The sequence below is a fragment of the Hemicordylus capensis genome, chromosome 4, assembly GCF_027244095.1.
Source record: "Hemicordylus capensis ecotype Gifberg chromosome 4, rHemCap1.1.pri, whole genome shotgun sequence".
Classification (NCBI taxonomy): domain Eukaryota; kingdom Metazoa; phylum Chordata; class Lepidosauria; order Squamata; family Cordylidae; genus Hemicordylus; species Hemicordylus capensis.
In genome coordinates, this window is record NC_069660.1 from 188,737,849 (window position 1) to 188,756,437 (window position 18,589).

The 18,589-nt window shown below is 43.1% G+C and overlaps 1 protein-coding gene across 6 annotated transcripts in view; it reads right to left on the reverse strand.

The window, feature by feature from the left end:
* RETREG1 (reticulophagy regulator 1) overlaps window positions 1-18,589 on the reverse strand; it is a 76,320-nt gene that overhangs the window by 14,424 nt on the left and 43,307 nt on the right. For 4 of the 6 annotated variants that reach the window (XM_053246834.1, XM_053246835.1, XM_053246830.1 and 1 more), the window contains 2 exons: window positions 2,593-2,719; window positions 167-251 (listed from right to left, as the gene is read on the reverse strand). In XM_053246834.1, the coding sequence (XP_053102809.1) occupies window positions 167-251; window positions 2,593-2,719 (212 nt within the window). Of the gene's footprint in view, window positions 1-166; window positions 252-2,592; window positions 2,720-16,314; window positions 16,742-18,589 lie in introns of those variants that run through there. The other 2 variants (XM_053246837.1, XM_053246836.1) reach the window with 2 other exon arrangements.

The following is an 18,589-nucleotide window of genomic DNA, read 5'->3' on the forward strand; positions in this document are numbered from 1 at the left end:
TGCTGGGGAAAGTGTAATCTATACCCACCCCAAATCTAGTATCAGTACTGCAACTTCCAGTGCTATGTTGACTATGGCTGTGTGCTTTACTCTGGATATTTACTGAACTGCAAGGAAGAAGAAAAAAAGAGCACAATAGATCCTTCAAGAATTGGAAGAAACTTACATAGAAGATAGGAGAGTACAACTCCAGGAATGTAACTTCCCAAGATTGTGAAGAATGTGCACACACTGCAGACCAGAAGGCAAAACTGTTCAGGGAAAAGCATCACATAGTAATTAGATCATGGCTGTCATACGTCAACTATGTTAAACACTGCTTTTAACATATTCACTATGACACTGAAAGACATTACCTTGTTTTCCACCACCAAAGTTTCAATAAAATTATTAGAAGAGTGAGTCATGAAACTGCTTATGTCAAGTCAGGGAGCATCAACAGTCCATACGCTGTACAAGTGGGACTCGGTGGTGGTGGTGGATCATTCTTTTCCACTTCTTCTAACCCCACAGTATTTGATAAATGGGGAGGGGGGAGGCTGGGTTGAGAGAAAGCACCCTCTTCAGCTCGTTCCCCAGCTCCTTCATGAGAGCTCTGGCAGCAACCAAAGGGCTGAGCCCTCACTTCAGAGATGGTGAGCATTTGGGGGAGGGAACTGGGCTACAGGACAGCAATGTGTAAGAGGAACTTGGAGTGGCCAGTGCTGCAGCACTAGAGCTTTTTAGTCATGGCAACAGCCTCCCCAGATTCATCCTGCTAGCAGTTCCAGGGAACAAGGGAGTGAGAGGTTCTTGCAAGATTTGTAGTAAAGGTCAAGGGGATGGCCTCCCATCACATCTAATTGCTTGTTATGTGGGCTATGGGGAAGTAAACTGGACCCATGTGGGTTCAAGGCTACTGCCTGCAAAATGTCCTCTGCTTCTAGGGATGTTCTCCGGCACCATGAGGGAAGTGTGCATGCACAACTCTGAGTTAGGACAATTTGAGGGAGGCAAGCATTTGTGATGCCCGGCGATTTTTCCACCCTGCCCATACAGAGACAGCAACACACAGGAATCCCATTGTAGAAATAGATATTCTCCAGCCCACTTTGAAGAAGTCAGCTCATTATGATTTAGGATTATTAAATATAATGATAATTATAATTAGTAAAACTATAATAGTATAATACTAAACTATAATACTAATAAAACCTTTTATTTATTTAGCTAGCAGATTTGGAAGCTTCCAAAACTTGCATCTCATGGCGGTTTACATACAGATTAATGCCAAGCTAAACATGATTTTGAACGCATTATTTTGACCTTCCCTATTTTCTTCTTCTTCATAAACAGCAGTTGCAGAGAGGCCTAATCTGGGCCTATAATTCAACTGATTTCCTTACATTAATACTTTTAGTGATGCAACAAGCCCAATAACACGTTCATAGTCAGAGCTGGCCCAGGACACCCTGACATCCCTAGTGGCTGCAGCTGCACCATGCGATCTGTGAGACAAGCACCAGGAAGATCCCTTTCAATATCCAAGAGCAGGGGTGTCAAACTCAAAATTGGGTGGTGGGCCAGATGTGATTCCAATGCCACATAAGGCCTCCCACCACCTTCTTGCACCCGCATCCTCAACCCTCTTTCTCTCACTCTCTTCCTTTCTTCTTCCCTCTCCCTGCCTTGCCATGTCATTTAAATTAGCTGAATGCCCTAGTTTTTACTCCAGAATATGCTCAGGGGAAGGATGAATATTTTTGTTTGTATTTTTTAGAAAAAACACTTTCCAATGACCTGCAGATACCAAATTTGCACTGGCAATCCTGCCACTTAAATTACCTGAACAGACCACATTTTACACCAGAATATGCTCACAGAAAGTGATATAAATATACATGGAAATAAATTTTAATTTATTGTTCTCAATATATTTTTAACACTCAATAATCAAATTAAGAATTCCAAAACAACAGCATGTCCAAGAAAAGCAGAAGCCCTCTTTCCCCCTCCTTTACCCTCCGGCCCAGCCTCCTCCTCCAGCCCTTGTTCTTGCAGAGGCACACAGCCTCTATGCTTCGGAGCGTGGCAAGGCAGAGGAGGAAACACACTAGCAGCAGGGAGGAGAAACGTGGCAGTGGCTAGAACCAGCCAGCCACAAGAAGCTTTGGAGCACAGGGTGGGGGGACACATGCTGGGCAGAGAGAAAACAGCAGCAACGGCCCAGCAGTTTGACACCCTGGTCCTAGAGGATGCAACTTCAAGATTATGGGCAGTCAAGTACAATCCAGGAATTGGGCTCCAATATTCTAAGGGATCCTAGAATGCATCTCTTGTATCACACACGGCTTCATAGGTATGGCTTCAAGCAATTATCTGGGTGGCTTTATGCTACCGAACTCATAATAATGCCAAGGAACAACGGCACTCCCTTTTCTTCATTCCTTAGTAATTCATAGACCATTTACACTGACAAATTCAGCTGATTTCACTGCAACTAGAAACCATTTCTGAAATTTCTGTAATACCTTTAGTTATTGACAAATGCTTTGCACAACTCACCAGGAAGTATATTCATTTAAACAGGGTGAATTGCAAACCTCATTTTACCTTGCCAGGGTTCTGTTCTTTGAAATGAGACATTTCTTGGAGAAATACAGCAAAGCTCATCATTGCTTCTTCTATACACTGGTTCAACCAGAGTCTGTATTCAGATTTGGAATCGATGACTTCCCAGCTGAAAAATAAGAGCAACCATTAACAATTCATGAAGCAGCAGGAGCAGCTGCTGCACAAAAATAGGTATCTTGTGTTTAAATGATCTTGTCTACTTTTAGTCACTAGGAACTAATTCTTAGTTACAGCCATTATAAAATAGTAGGTACTTTCTTGTCCTAAAGCTAGTAACTTGTTAGAATAGTCCTTTTTTGCTCCTCTCACACGTACCAATATCCCCATTGTTGTTCACTGCTGAGATGTAATTGGCTAAATCAGTCAAACATCGGGGCGGGGGAGAGTGATCTACGTGTCAGTACAGGGTTTTTCGCCACAAAATTTCTCAGCCCCAGGGATCAGCACAGTAAAAACAAAGAACCAACAATTGCACATATACTTGGAGAAGGGACTTTTATGAACAACTGGCAAATGCCCTCATCTTTGCCAATTGTGTGCTTTCCAAACAACCCAACAAATTCCCACTGGCCTGAAAAATAAACCAAAGGTATGCAACAATGGCTTCTTTTATTCTACCAAGTCTGTCATCTACCTGCCGTTTACCCTGTCCTGTCACCATCTGTTTCTTGTCCATTAGAGCCCTTCGTAGCCCCTTGTACCCAACATCTTGGGTTCTATCCCCTTGATCTTTAAATCCTTCAAACTAACACCTGCTTTTTAAACATAATTCCTCTACCACCTTCTCATTATTCAAGGCCTCAATCATAATAGTGATTCCTCCATATATTCCTGCCCTTCACCTAATTAAACCAGCCAAACTACTCTCAGGGTAGGCCCTGAGTGAGACCAAGCAGTGGTCTTCCCCCTGCCAACACACACACACACACACACACACACACACACACACACACACACACACACACACACACACTTTCCTCTCTCTCCAAATGTTGCTCCAAGGGAGATGGAGGAACAACAATACAGAAAGTGGACTAGGGATCTGGGCTCACACAAAGCAGGAGAACCTCGGATGTATGCCTATGAATGAACAAGTCAGCCAGCCCAAAGCAGGAAGCAGCCTTGCTGGTGGTCGTTAGAACTACACAAGCAAAAGCCTACATAGTACCCAGCTTCATCCACACTGTTAGAGCAGCATATGTGCAAAAAGAAAGGGTAGCGGGGGGGGGGGGGGGGAAGGAAATCAAATCATCTTTATTATGCTCATAGACCAGCATAGATTACATGGCAAGAGATGAATTGCAAGCTGTAAAAGGCATGAAAGGCCTAAAAGGCAGAAAGTGTCGTATTTTAAGGAGTTACGGTGGAAATTTAAAGCAGGCTTCAGTGGCAATGGGTTCCTCCACCCCAGCAGATGTCAGACTTTGCTGACCTCTAATGCTGGGCCCAACCACCTAATGGTGCAGCGGGGAAGTAACTTGCCTAGGGAGCAAGAGTCTGTCAGTTCGAATCCCCGCTGGTCTGCTATGTCAGGCAGCAGCGATAAAGGAAGATGCTGAAAGGCATCATCTCACAGTGCGTGGGAGGAGGCAATGGTAAACCCCTCCTGTATTCTACCAAAGACAACCACAGGGCTCTGTGGGCACCAGGAGTTGAAATCGACCCGACAGCACAACTTTAATGCTGGGCCCAGCTATTCTGAGGGGGTTCATCTATAGCTAAATAGCTTTACACAGAAACCTCAAATGTAATACATGCATACAAGAAACCCGTGCTTTCAACTGCATGCCAAGGAGCTGGGCATGGGCACAGCTCCCCACCTCATGTACACACAGCAACAAATCCACATCTGTCGCCACTCTGCTAGTATGTGAAGTGGCCTGCCATCTCCAGCTTTGTTTCAAGACAGCCACCGCAACTGCCGCATCTTAAATTGTACTTGACATTTCTACACAAGAGCTTTTCTTGCTCTCAAAATTCAGCTGCAACTTTTAAAAAAACAAAAAAAACACCCTCCACACTTCTGTCAGCACTGAGCAAGACAAGAACTTTGCCACCCAAATTTGCAGTTTCTATTCTTATGTGTGCCTGCAGCCTCAGGAATAACCAGAGGCAAGAGGTGAACAACTGCGCAGTCACAAAGTGTGAGCAACTGGGCACATTAGGATACCAAAAAAGAGGACGGAAAAAATGGGGTCTCTGCTGCCCATTTCCTTTGAAGACAAAGAATTCTAGTCCTTGTTGCAAAGATAGCTTTCTGCTGGATTACAGCTGCTAGCCTAGGCGGTCAATGTGCCCATTATTTACAAGTCCCCAGTGTTGGAGTCTGGCAGGCACAAGGCATTTGGGAACACCTGTGTACTATCTCACCCATTTCTCTTCCATGATAATCAACTGCCAAAACAAAACCAAATCCACGTGTCCCACCTCCCACCCTGGCAGACCTTGAGATAAATATGTAAAGATTACCACCTGTTTTTAAGTGTTATGTAAAACTGACCCATCCTTTCCCTTTCCTCAAATAAAGCAAGCAACATTGCCTAACATTTGTCATTTAATGCTGATCCAGATGGTGAGCACATACAGATGGCCTGTAGAATTATACTTGCCCAGCCTGCCTGACTCATGCCATACAACTGGTGCCTAGGCATGTAAGCCCAGTAATGCATGACCTGTGTTAGAGGTTGTTGATTTTTACCCACAATGGGTAAAACAGCAGAGCACTAAGGAATGAGCACACTCCAGTTACAGAGTAGGTAGCAGAGGATGGTTTGGATATTGCAGCTATTTAGAGAAAACACATGGAGATCCTTGTGTGACTAAACACTAAACATTTATTGGTTAAATACACTTAGATAGGAAAGACCTATCTCTAATCTAAAGGACTACATAGTGGATAGGTAAGGAGAGAGAGAGAGATGTTTCCATCTGCTCTCTAGGAGGAAAGGAAGGATTGTGACTCAGCACAGGAAGTGCTGCAGAGTCAGTTCAGGGGTCACAGAGTAGGGACAGATAGGGAGACCCTGACTCACTGTCTCTACTCCCAATGCCCCTAGTGGTCATTAGGAGAGTTGGTGCAAAAGGTCGATGCACTGGAAGTTCATCTCCAACAACCTGCACCCCTCAAAACTTGAGGGATGAAGGCTGCATGTTACCAGACCTGCATGCCTTCAACTCTAAGGTCAAAATCCAAAGAGCTCTTTGTATGGGCCCAAGACACTTCCATGCTTGCACAGATGAATTGCCAATTTCCCCTTCTGGCTGCAGCCCTCTTGTCACACTGACTGCTTCTTTGGAAGATTTCCTGGCCTTCAGAAGTACTTTTTTGGGAGAACACAAGAAGCTGAGGTGGCAGTAGGGGCTCCTGAAAGACCTCAGTGCATATTATATGGCCCTTAGGATCCCAGCCTAAGCACACGAGTAACAAGTACTCATTATTTGAATGATTAGATGTAACGGGTGAAGTGAATACAATTCTGCTGCTCACAGCATGCTGGTTATATGCATATTGCCTGCCTTTTGAATTGGACTTTCTTTTACATTTACAGGCCTACTGCAGGTTAAGCCTGTTCAGCTTTGGGAATGCATTCAATGAGGCTATACCTGTCCATACAGACAGAGATATTTCGTGAACAAAGTCAAACAAGAATGTTTTGCCTTACGATTCTGGCTTTGTTCTCTGGCAAGAGAACTGCCCCATACAGAGAGGAGCAGGCACGCACCCAAGCCGTCACCAAGCCGCTCTGACAAACAGATGCTGCAGCCCATCACTGTCCCAAAGGCAGGTCAGGAGATTTAGTTCCAGCAGGTTCTCTGAAAATGACTAATGGTCTCATGCTGTCGGTTTGTAACCAGACATCTGCTCCAGGCAAAATAAACCACTGGGTTTTTCTTAGAAAGGTCAGTTACATCTCATGTTACCGATTTCAAAAAAGAAAAAACCCACCCACCTTCCTAAGCCGTACTGGAATTTTGGAGTCACGTGAAGAAGTTAGAGTACACATGGACACTCTAGCTTTGCTCCCAATGACGATGAGGCAATGGCATGAGGTGGCAAATAAGGGCTTATAGAAGCACAAACAGAATGCTAGCAATTACACAGCTTCCGGTATTCCCCAATACTTCCAAGAAATAGCCTAGGAACCAAGAGATAAATTATCACCTCCTAATGTAGCTTTTAATTCTGGCTGTTTCTTACAGTGATTTTGCCCCCTGTGTGAACCTTATTCCCTTCCCCGCATGACAGCAAAAAAACCCACCCCCCAAACAAACAAAAAGCAACAACCACCAACTTCACACCAATGTAATGTGGCCTCAGTGTGCTTTATAAGAACTTTACAAATATTTGTTTAATGGTAAAGCTACACTATCACTGTCCACACAAAGCCACGATTCTCAGCATTAGGTTAGCAGAATGAATGGCTTTCCCAATCCTAAAAGCCCTTTTTTGTTGATGGAACATATTTTAGCATTATGGATCTGCAAAATGAAGGCTGCTTTCTCCTGTGTGCCGGTGGTTTCTTTTTAAACTCAATTGAAGAGATGTATTCAAGTTCTTGAAATGCTTCTTTTGAGCTATACTATAAAAGCTATAAAGAAGCTTTTATTAAGGCAGCAGCAAATTGTTAAGAGGGAAAATAGCCCATTTCTATTGATTATGTTAGGGACCAACATAAAATACCACCTAAAGATACCCATTTCACAATGATTCCAGAAATGCAGCACAGAATCCCACATATATAACTGTAAGGGACTGGAGGACGCTAGCATATTTTGCTTGCACAAAAGATCCCAGAATCCTTCACTACTTTACTTTTCCTAGCTGCCCTATTGAACAACAATTTCACTTCAACTCTATTTACACATCACAAACCCCCTAAAAGTACAGGAGCAGCTATGGCTTCATATAGAAAAAGTTACCCCTGCACACCACCCCATCTCCAATAAATTCTAAAGATGCTGAATGAGTGGTAAGCAGCACAGAATATGATGAAGCTGTGTGGCCAACTTTCAGTCAGAGGCATCCCATGAGTTACTACCTAACCCAGAGAAAAGCATGTGAATTTTCAAGCAAAACTGAATGGTTTCATACTGAGCAAGTTGGCAATGCAAACCATCTTGGTCATCATAGTAAATACTCATGACCTGGCCTCAGAGAAGTATACCAACCCTATGATAGCTTATATGTCATCACAAAAATCTACCAAAATTCCCAAACTTATTAGTATGCCTTGGCCTTATTTAGATATATCATTAGGCTTACATGCCAACACTTAATCAAAAAAGCGAAGGTCTGAAAAAGTACTACTGATTACTTGCAAACAACACTACTTCACAGATTGAAATAGTGTATGAGGAAGGAAATGTGCTAAAAATGTTCTGACTAAGCTAAGAGGATGGTCCTGGTTTTTATCTGCATGACAAACATTAAAATGGGGTATGAAAGTAAGTTAATCATTATGGGAACTGGTGACCCTAGTATCCAAGGGCCCAGTAGTTCCAGGGATATAGTTGTGAATTCAGAAGCGCAGGCACGCTCCATGACAACATCCATAGCCACGCCCACTCTGACAATTACATTCCATGGCCACTCCCATCCCAATGGCCATACTCCTCTCTTAGATCGATAAAATGGTTTGGGATGGCAGGGGGCGAGATTCTGTTACAAGAAGTCAAGGATTATGTATACTCTAGGGCAGTGGTTCCCAAACTGGGAGCCTCCAGATGTTGCTGAACTACAGTTCCCATCATCCCCAGGCATAATAAATTGTAGCTGGGGCTGATGGAACTTGTAGTTCAGCAACATCTGAAGGCTCCCAGATTGGGAACCATTGCGCTAGAGAATGGATTAGAATGAATGACAGGGAATGCCCACTGAAATGCACTGGTTCCTTCCAAACGGCAATAGGAATGCATGGAATTTGCAAATGGCCAATGGCCATTCAGAAATTCAGTGCCTTCCATCAGGGGCGTAACTACCATTAGGCAAGGGGAGGCGGCTGCCTGGGGGCCCCCACGCCTCGAGGGGCCCCCCAGAGGCAAGTCACATGTGAAGTGAGTGTGTGTGTATCAGCGAGGGGCCCATTTTAAAATTTTGTCTTGGCCCACTCCAGCCTCGTTACGCTCCTGCCTTCCATAGCCATTTGGAAAGAACCAGTGCATTTCAAGGGTATTTCCTGTTATTCATTTTAGGATGTCCTGACACTAGTCGATAGGGCTTACATGCTGATGGTCCCAGGTTCAATCCCTGGCAGCACCTCCAGGAAGGGCTGGGAAAGACTCCTGCCTGAAACCACGGAGAGTCACTGCCAGTCAGTGTAGACCAGCCCTGCTCAACTTAGGTCCCCCCCACCCCCAGCTATTTTTGGACTACAACTCCCATGTTGTAAACCACCCAGAGACGTAAATTTTGGGCGGTATAAAAATATGTTTAAATAAAATAAATAAATAAATAATCCCCAGCCACAATAGCCAGGGATTATGGGAGTTGTAGGCCAACATCTGCAGGAGGACCGAAGTTGAGCAGGCCTGGTGTAGACAATACTGAGCTAAATGAACCAATGGGCCAACTCAGTATAAGGCAGCTTCCTAGGTTCCTAAGACAGGAAGAATAGTAATAAATGGTTGCAATAGCAAGGGCAGCATATTATTTCCATGTAGAGGGTCAAGGGCTTTACGTTCCTGCTGATACCCTGGAGGGCAAAGGTGTCCCTGCCCATTCCTGCAGCACTACAACACTGAATAGCTCCTTTCTGGATCCTCTCATCATAGCACAAAGCAGACCTCTTCTTTTTCACTCATCTGCTTTTACCCCTGTACCAGATCAAGAATATATTTAAACCAGTTTTTTAATCTAGAAGGGAAAAGTACAAAGTTGCATGAGAAAGCTGATCAAGCAATTTGATCAAGAATCAACACACAAAAATTACAACTTGCTGGTAAAAAGATATTAAAGTTGGACTTGAGAAGATCTCTGACCAGAAATATTTCATTGGCAGACTGATTGATCAGAATGCAACCTATACTCATTGTTCAAGATCATTCCTGCAGTGACATTATCACTTCTGCACTGGATAGCAATCTGCCCAAAGATGTGGGGGTGGGGGGAAGAAGAGCCACACCTTTTCTGTTAGGCACAACCCACTTGTACTTTGCTTGCTATTTTGGCAAACCTTTGGTTTTTCACAATTAGAATAGGTCATCCTTGATTAGAGGACACGTCTGGATTTACCACATCTGATTCAGTAACTTTGATCACCTTTGTATATGTGACCCATTGACAAAGAACAGTTGCTAGCCACTGATCAAGGTGATTTGCTTAAACACAATAAAATAATGTTAGAGAGTTGGAAGGGGACTTGGGGGCCTCCTAGTCCAACCCCTGCTCCAGCATTCCTGACAGATGGCTGTTCCATCTGTGTTTGAAAACCTTATGAGTGCACCTCTTCCATCAGATCAGGCCATTCAAATCTTCACTTCTGTGCTGGCAAACCAAAATGTGTATGGCATAATCACTGATTACAACAGCCATGTAATTAGGCTAAATGTTCTGTTTTTACATTGCATTCTGTCATTGGTACCTATGACTAATGCCACAAATACTTCCTGGCATAAGAAGTTACTGAAATACTAACTGGTCATTCATATAAAATTGTGCTCTATATTATATGTTGAGGTCAACACTGGTATTATGCTATGCTAGTTAAGTGGCACAGTGGGGAAATGCTTGACTGATAACTGACCCCTGCTAACTTGGCAAAGAGGCACCTTCCAACGTGGCGATTCTCTTTATTTAGCTGGGGGAGAGTAACTGGCCCTATCCACCCCCAACACAGTACCTCCAGTGACTGTTGCTGGTGTCTATCTTATGTTTCTATCTTATGTTTCCTTTTAGATCATGAGCCCTTTGGGGACAGGAATCCATCTTATTTATGTATTATTTATCTGTGTAAACCGCCCTGAGCCATTTTTGGAAGGGCGGTATAGAAATCGAATAAATAAAACAGACAACAAGCAGAAGGTTTCAGGTTCGAATCCCTGATAGTACTATATCGGGCAGCAGCGATATAGGAAGATGCTGAAAGGCATCATCTCATACAGCGCAGGAGGAGGCAATAAACTTTGTGCCAACTAGAAGTAATGACTTCGCAGTTCTGGAGCACATGAATTCAGGCATTAAATACAGAAGCCAAGTAAGTGTGGAAGCTCTCTACCTTTCACAGCAATTGATTGTTTCATTTGGGGAAAAGAAAGCTGTGGTGGGGAAGAGGGCTGGCCACACCTGGGTGAAGAACTGGTATGCCTGATAAGGCTGAGAATAACTGGTCTGCAGGTTGCATCACCCAGGAGCTCACAGTTGACCATCTCTGGACTAGTTTACTGTAAATGGACTGACGACTGAGGTTAGCACAACATGATTTACATTTTTTTTAAGGTATCATTTGTTACCAAGAATAGTCTATAAAATGGTTTGATAGTGGGACTTATTTCTGAGTAACTTCAGTTCAATGGGACTTACTTTCAAGTAAGGGGGTGGCAGTATAAGAGTAGCTGATTTAATAAAATAATGGACCGGGTCTCACAATCCGTGAGACCCGGTTTGGGGTGCTGAGTGGGAAGAGAGCCCTGGGCGGCCGGATTGGCCACCCACACAATTGCCGGCTCCGAGACCGAGCTGGTGGGGGCTGGGGAGTTCAAGGGCTGCGCGGCCCCCGGAAGCCCCAGTATGCCCTGCACAAGCACGCAGGGCATACTGGGGAGACCCCTGGAGCTGGGAGGCAGCTTTTTGCCTCCCCACCTACTCATGAGTAGGCGCGGCGCAAAGCCACACTGTGGCTACTCATGATCTTAAAAAACCAGGTTTGTGGAGTGCTCGCTCCGCAAACCTGGTTTGGGGGCAGGGGTTCTTGAGCGGGTTACCCGCTCCAGAACCACTGGGCTCGCAGCCAAGCACGGTGGTTCTGACGATCGGGAAAAATCGGGCTAGGCTTTCCTAGCCTGATTTTCCCCGACTGTGGGAATAGCCCCAATAAAAGTCAAATTGTGTTTAACTGGTTGGTGCCACTGAATACTCAAATACTAATTTCTAATGCAAAGATTGTTTAAGAAGCTGGGGAGTAGCCAAATGCTTCTATGTAAAAATACAATTAATATATTCCATTACATTACTCTTGTTGTATAACTTGTTGTGGGTGTGGAAATTTCTACCAACAGCCCAGTCAAACTGAGCTGAAATCTGCAAAAATAAGGCATGTCACCTATACATCACATCCCAGGATTGAAACATAAAGGGGAGAGCAATACATTTTTAACTAGATTTTGCCCATACATCTTGGAAATACCAATGCTGTCAATGGCAATTAGGATACCTCTCATTCATTTCTTTTCATGTAGCCACAGTTTACAGTTACCATTTCAGCCATATTTTCATCAGTAAGTGCATGTTCCCTTTTCCACTCAGACTCCGAGGACCTTTCAGTCACTAACGCAACAGAGAACTGTTATTCTTGTAGGCCTGCTCTACACTTTTATTTCCTGTACAAATGGGCTTGCTTATGATTGAAGAAAAGCACTGTGCTCAGGTGTCCAAGTGATAATGCGGATGATTACAAATATTTATACACTGCTTTTCAACCAACACATTTTCAAAATGGTTTGTGTACAAAGAGGATTAGTTCCTTGTGCCCAAAGGGCCCACAATCTAAAATACAAAAAACAAAAACAAAACAGAAGGTAGACACACCACCAGCAATAGCCACTGGAGAGACTCTATCTTGTGGCTGAATAAGGGTAGTTGCCCTCACTGCACTAAATATTAGAAAGCCACCACTTTAAGAGGTGGCTCTTTGTCCACTTAGCAGAGATTAGAGTAAATACAGTCATATTTACAAATATTTTTAAGCAACTTTTGAAACTCCAAGAACAGAAATTTGGGGCTTGGAGGCTCACCTTCTCATGGTACAACGACTAACTTGAGAGACACTGGCTCAGATCTGGATTACTGAAGCAGGTGCATAATGCGAGCTGTGTACCCACCTCAGAGGGCCAGAACTAGCTGTGCCTTGCCTAGCGTGCAGGGGGAAAGGCAAAATGTTGGGTTCCTATCTTCCCTTCAAACTACGGCACCCCAGTAACTGGTAGATATATGCCCCCAAGGGCTAGGCAGCCCTCGGAAACATACTTCCATGTTGCAGAGGCTACTATAGGAAGGAGCAAAGGTGACATTCGGCCCTCCTCATTGTTCCTTCCTCTTGTTGGGCTCCGAGACACACAGAAATATGTTCCTGTGGGCAGGGTGACCTTCAAGGGCATATATCTACCCTGTTTCCCCGAAAGTAAGACCTACCCCGAAAGTAAGACCTAGCAGTAATTTCTGATGTACCGCTAATTGCCCTAGTGCATTTTTGGGGGCTAAAATTAATATAAGACACTGTCTTATTTTCAGGGAAACATGGTACCAGTTACAGGGCTATCATAGCGGAAGATAGAAACTCTGAAATTTGCCTGCCGCACTGCATGCTGGGTACAACCTTAGTAGGAAAGGCTGCTGAAAAGGGTGCACGCTCTCTCTTCTGCACTTGCTTCCGCAACCTGAACTCAAGACACTATTTTCCTGCTTCCAGTGCTCTTGTGTTCCATTCCCCTGCCACCTGTGAGCTTGGCACATAAACAATACAGTCAAGTGTACTGTCTCAGTTGGTCATAAAGATCGTGAAGAATCAAAAGGAGAGAAGGCAGTCTCCAGGGCATGGGCCCAAATACTGAGGACTTTGTAGATTAAATCCAGAACCTTAACTTAAGCTCAAATAACAATAGGGAACCAGCACTGATGCAGTTTGTTTTGTAGAGTATAAAAGACAATGACTTAGGAACCCCTGCATACTTGGCAAAGAGGCACCTTCCAACGTGGTGATTCTCTTTATTTAGCAGGGGGAGAGTAACTGGCCCCATCCACCCCCAGCACAGTATCCCTCCAGTGACTGTTGCTGGTGTCTATTTTGCGCTTCTTTTTAGATTGTGAGCCCTTTGGGGACAGGGATCCATCTTTATTTATTTATTATTTATCTGTGTAAACCACCCTGAGCCATTTTTGGAAGGGCAGTACAGAAATCAAATAAATAAATAATAAATAAATAAAATAGTATATGCCTATGAAGAGGCTGGATATTGAATTCTGCAATAACTGACGTTTTCAGGAAATTATCAAAAGAAAGCCCCAGAGAAAGCAATACAATGATCTAGCTATGAAGTTATCAAGTTAATATGGGCAGCTGCTAGGTCCTGTTCTCATTACAGCTTTCCCCACAACTTGCCTTTTCCATCTAGCCACTGCTACAACTTAGACTCAAAGGCACAGCTGGGGAAGTCAACCCCAATTATAGGTATCCCTACCACCCACACCCAGGTCATAAGACTTGCTGCCCATAGTTAATTCCATTTGATTCTTGCCTGTTCTTCTGGCTCACCTGCCTCCAGAACACACAGCAGCCAAACACTGAAGCTCAAACAACATGTGATGGTGGTAGACTTATTGTCTTAAGCCCAGTTTGTCCCAATCACATACGAAGTGGAGATGCGGACCCAACTTTATAAGCAAGAGAGAAATGCTGGGGAGGGGTGCCGAATCTGCTGCCCTCCCATAGCTTACTTCTCCACAGTCTGGTGCCCAGACCTTTCCCTCACCAGCCAAGCTCCAATACTAGAAGAGAATCTGGCTGGCGGGGAAGTGCCTGTGAGGAGGAGCTATGAGGAGGAAACTCTTGGGGAGCAGAGTTCAGCTTCCCTCACTTGCATACCCCCTTGGCTCTCAAAACTCACACACACACACACACACACACACACACACACACACACACACACGCTTTATACATGACTGGAGACAGACCCAAATTTAAACAAGCAGACCTGCTGCCATCAGGTGTAGTTTGAGCTGACACATATGTCCTGGGTCATGATGAAAAGGAGAGGTAGCACCAGGTGTCATCAGCATAAGGATGACACAGAACTCCAGATCTCTGCACAATCTCACCTATTAACCTCATATACATAGTAAAAGGAAGAGGAAATGGAATCCTACTACAAGTCTTCACGGAAAAACTTAGAAAGAATTTGCCTGAAGTATTAACAGTTAACTCCCCACCTTAAGTGGTGCAGTGGGAAAATGCTTGACTAACAAGCAGGAGGTTGCCGGTTTGAATCCCTGCTGGTACTATATTGGGCAGCAGCGATATAGAAAGATGCTGAAAGGCATCATCTCATACTGCACGGAAGGAGGCAATGGTAAACCCCTCCTGTATTCTATCAAAATAAAACCACAGGGCTCTGTGGGCACCAGGAGTCAAAAACGACTTGATGGCACACTTTACTTACTTTATTAACAGTTAAAGTAACAGCAAAATTTGGACTGGCCTATTTGTTTCACACTCAGCCTCTAATCTATTTGCATCAAAATAATGTTAAACAGTTTCCCATGCTTTTCTCTATTAAAATAAGCACAAGGCAACTTATAGTAAATATAAAACACCATGAAAACTACTCATAGCATCCAGACGAGTCAGTCATGGCTAAACACCATTGAAAAAAATGAGACGAGTCTCATCAATTTCCAATGAGACTCATACTGTCCAGTGTAAAACTACTAAAGATCAATATAATCAAATATATATGATCTGGAATGCCAATTTGTCTCTTAAAACAATAATCTGCATTTTATGTCATTTGATTCTTGATATATTTAAAGATTTGTTTGGAAACAAACTAAAAAGTTGATTTCTGGCAAGAAAATCACTCTGCTAGCATCCAAACTTCCCATGAACGTTACCCTGTGACTAAACCCATCTTTTGACTAGATCAATCTTTCAGATTTGTTTATATAAATCAGATTAGTCCATGTTCTTGTTACCGAACTAGACTCTACTTCCACAAATTTTGAAATTTGTAATCCTCAGTTGTGCTTCTTCATTTAGTACCAAAATTTCAGTTTTGATTCCTATAATTACCAGTGGGATAGCTACCCAAATGTACAGTATATATTATTCTTTCCAGTCCCTTAAGTGAAGAGAACAGATTTCTGGAATAATTACATATATGGGGGTACATATGTGGGGGTGCGAGAGGAATTTCTTCTGCAGAGAAAATGTATATTCATTATGCTTAACTTTTTATGCCTCTCTGCCATGGGTGGTTAATGGTATAAAGCAAGTGGTAAATCATAAAACTCTATAATGATTCAGAGAAAAGGAAGTTATTTCTAATGTTTTAGATCAGCCCTTTTAAGATTTTTGCATTATAGCCTAATGTCAATTTAAGAAGTATTCCCTAAGCATCGCTCACAGGAACATTATGCCCTTTCTAGTAGTAATAAGTTATGCATCTGTCAATAACAGACTACACTAGAGTTATTTGTGTCTCTGACATTTCAAATCTCTTCTGTTGGCAGCTTTAGCAGAGGACAAGGTGGGCAGTGACTTCTGAAAAGTCTCAAGAAGTAGTCTAGTTCTTACCTTAAGCAATTTGAATTTCTAATTTCATCCCTCAAAAACTATGTTGCCGAAACAGTTGTCATGCCAAAAACTTTAGATTCATTTTCACATATGTGAAATGGTACAGTTTTATCTATAGGAGATTCACAGCTAAAGTTCAGCTAATATTCCTGTGCTAAAACAAGCCAAACAAGCTGGAAAAAACAAAGCAAAAACACACCCAGAAAGTAAAGTTATAGTACCGTTCATTTTGTCCAAGGTCCTCACTTTCCGACATGCCTTACTAAAATAATAATAATCCAAAGCCCAAGGAAAGTTTGTCAAGTGTTTCGTGTTGTTTGAAGAAATCCAGCCAATGGTTCTCCTTTGCAGGCTACTGTTAAGTCTCTCTGGTACAGGGTATATTTACACACATCCTAAGAGCCTGCTTGTCTTGAATGAAGTTCACCGAGTGCTACATTGATTGGCTAATTCTATGAATAAACAGGTCACACCTTATTCCAAAACACAGTGACAGGCTGTTAGGCAGCAAGCACTGTCCAGAAGCCAACACTTTTATGGTCATGTGAGAAAGAACCAACACCCAGCTATTAACCTTTATCTGCCTGACTAGTTTGGAGCCTTCGCTTATCCCTTTCTGCCAGCTGCTAGCTTCCAGTTTCTTAGCCCTCTTTTTTTAAAAAAAGCCAAAATGACTGTGTATGTTTCACATCAACTTCTTTTTGTATCCAATCACTGATCAATTTATGGTCACTAAGATTTGGTTGGTCACCTCACTCAGTCACACTGCTGGCATGTTTCCCCCCCAATACCAGTCTCTTATGATCCAGTGAGGTCATAAGATACTAGTTGTGTGCTAGGGAAAAATGAATGGGAGGTTCTGCATTTTTTCCAGGTAGAAGTGGTTCCCCTTCTTGCAACAGCAGCATGTAAATATTTTCCTCTGCATGCACTTTTGGGAGTTGGTCCAGTGAAGAAAGCCATTTCCTAACATGGTCACTTCTTTCCATGTGACAGGCAGCGTAGCTCAAGATTTGTGTATGACAGCAGATGGTGAACACGTGGTACCACCACCACAGGCAAGAGGCAGCCAAAGAGAGAGGATATAATGTTTCCATGTGATCCTTGTAAACAATTGGATATTTGGCAGGATGGAAAAACCCATCCAACCGCTTCACATTATTTTAGCCAGGACAGGGTAAGAGATCTCAGCCCACTGCCTCATATATTTAATAGATTTTTTGACAGTAGTTAAATATTAACTTCTAGTGATGCTTCCATAAACAAAACCACAATAGTTACCAACACTACTACTATGCAGGTACATGAGAGAGCACCAGGGCTATAACCACTGTGGGACAATGTGGCATACAGGATGCTGTGATGCCCAGACCCTTCAGGAATACCCAAAGCTGCTACTCCCCAAACATTAAGCTTTCATCAGAACCTAGACAACGATTCTCAAAGCCAAACTCAGATAATTGGCATGGTCAAGGCTATGGTCCTAGAGAGACAAAAAAGTTATCAAATTAAAACACAGAACTCCATTTGTGAACAGATAACGGTTTGCCAATAAAAACAAAACCAGATAAACTTTAAAAAGAAAAACAAATCTCTGAGGAATATACACAAGTTAAAACTTTGAAATCTCTATAGCTATTGGCTGTGACAGTTCAGCTGCTTAAGCATTATGATCTGAAGTTAAAAAAAACAGTCAACACACTAAGGACAGGGAGGACTACAGGTAGAAAGAGTGCCTCATTCTCTCAGTAGTCAACTGCTAACAAATATTGTGAACAGATATGTGTACATACGACAGCTCACACAAGAACCTGGTCAACACTGGCAACATACTAATAAGAACAAGTTTATTACCATGTGCCAAGTCGGAGTTACATGCACTCTTCATTTATAGCTTCTCGGAAGCCAATGAAAGAGAAAAAAAGAAACCCACCAGAGCTATTTCCTTATCACTGGTTGCATTTGATTGTATGTGAACCTTGAATTAAACAGCTTAGCATTATCTTCAGAAAGCACGTCATTGCAGGTCAGAATATGAACTACCACTACCCTCAAAGAAAAATTTGCAGAACACTTTCACTGCAGCTTGTCCTCTTTAGAATAATGAATTTTAAATGTCCAGTAGTAGAATCAGCGAGGAACAAAGAAATAATTTCTCACAAATCCGGATAGTGTCACAGATTGCAACCTTTTGTACTTTGACGATGACAAAGAATCATGCCTATGTTTTGCTCTTAGAAATATCAGAGTATCTTCCATGGGACTCCCTTTCAGGTACTGATCAGGTCCACAACTGCTCATCTTCAACAATACACCAGGTACTCCCAAACAATTCAGTGTGCCCAGGGACGTAGGGACCATTAAACAAGGGGGAGGGATGACTGTACTCCAGCTGCACGGTCAGGGGGGGCATCAAGACATCCCCTCGCCCTCATCCAGGGCGCCCCCTTGCCCCCTCCTGTACCCTGCCAGTG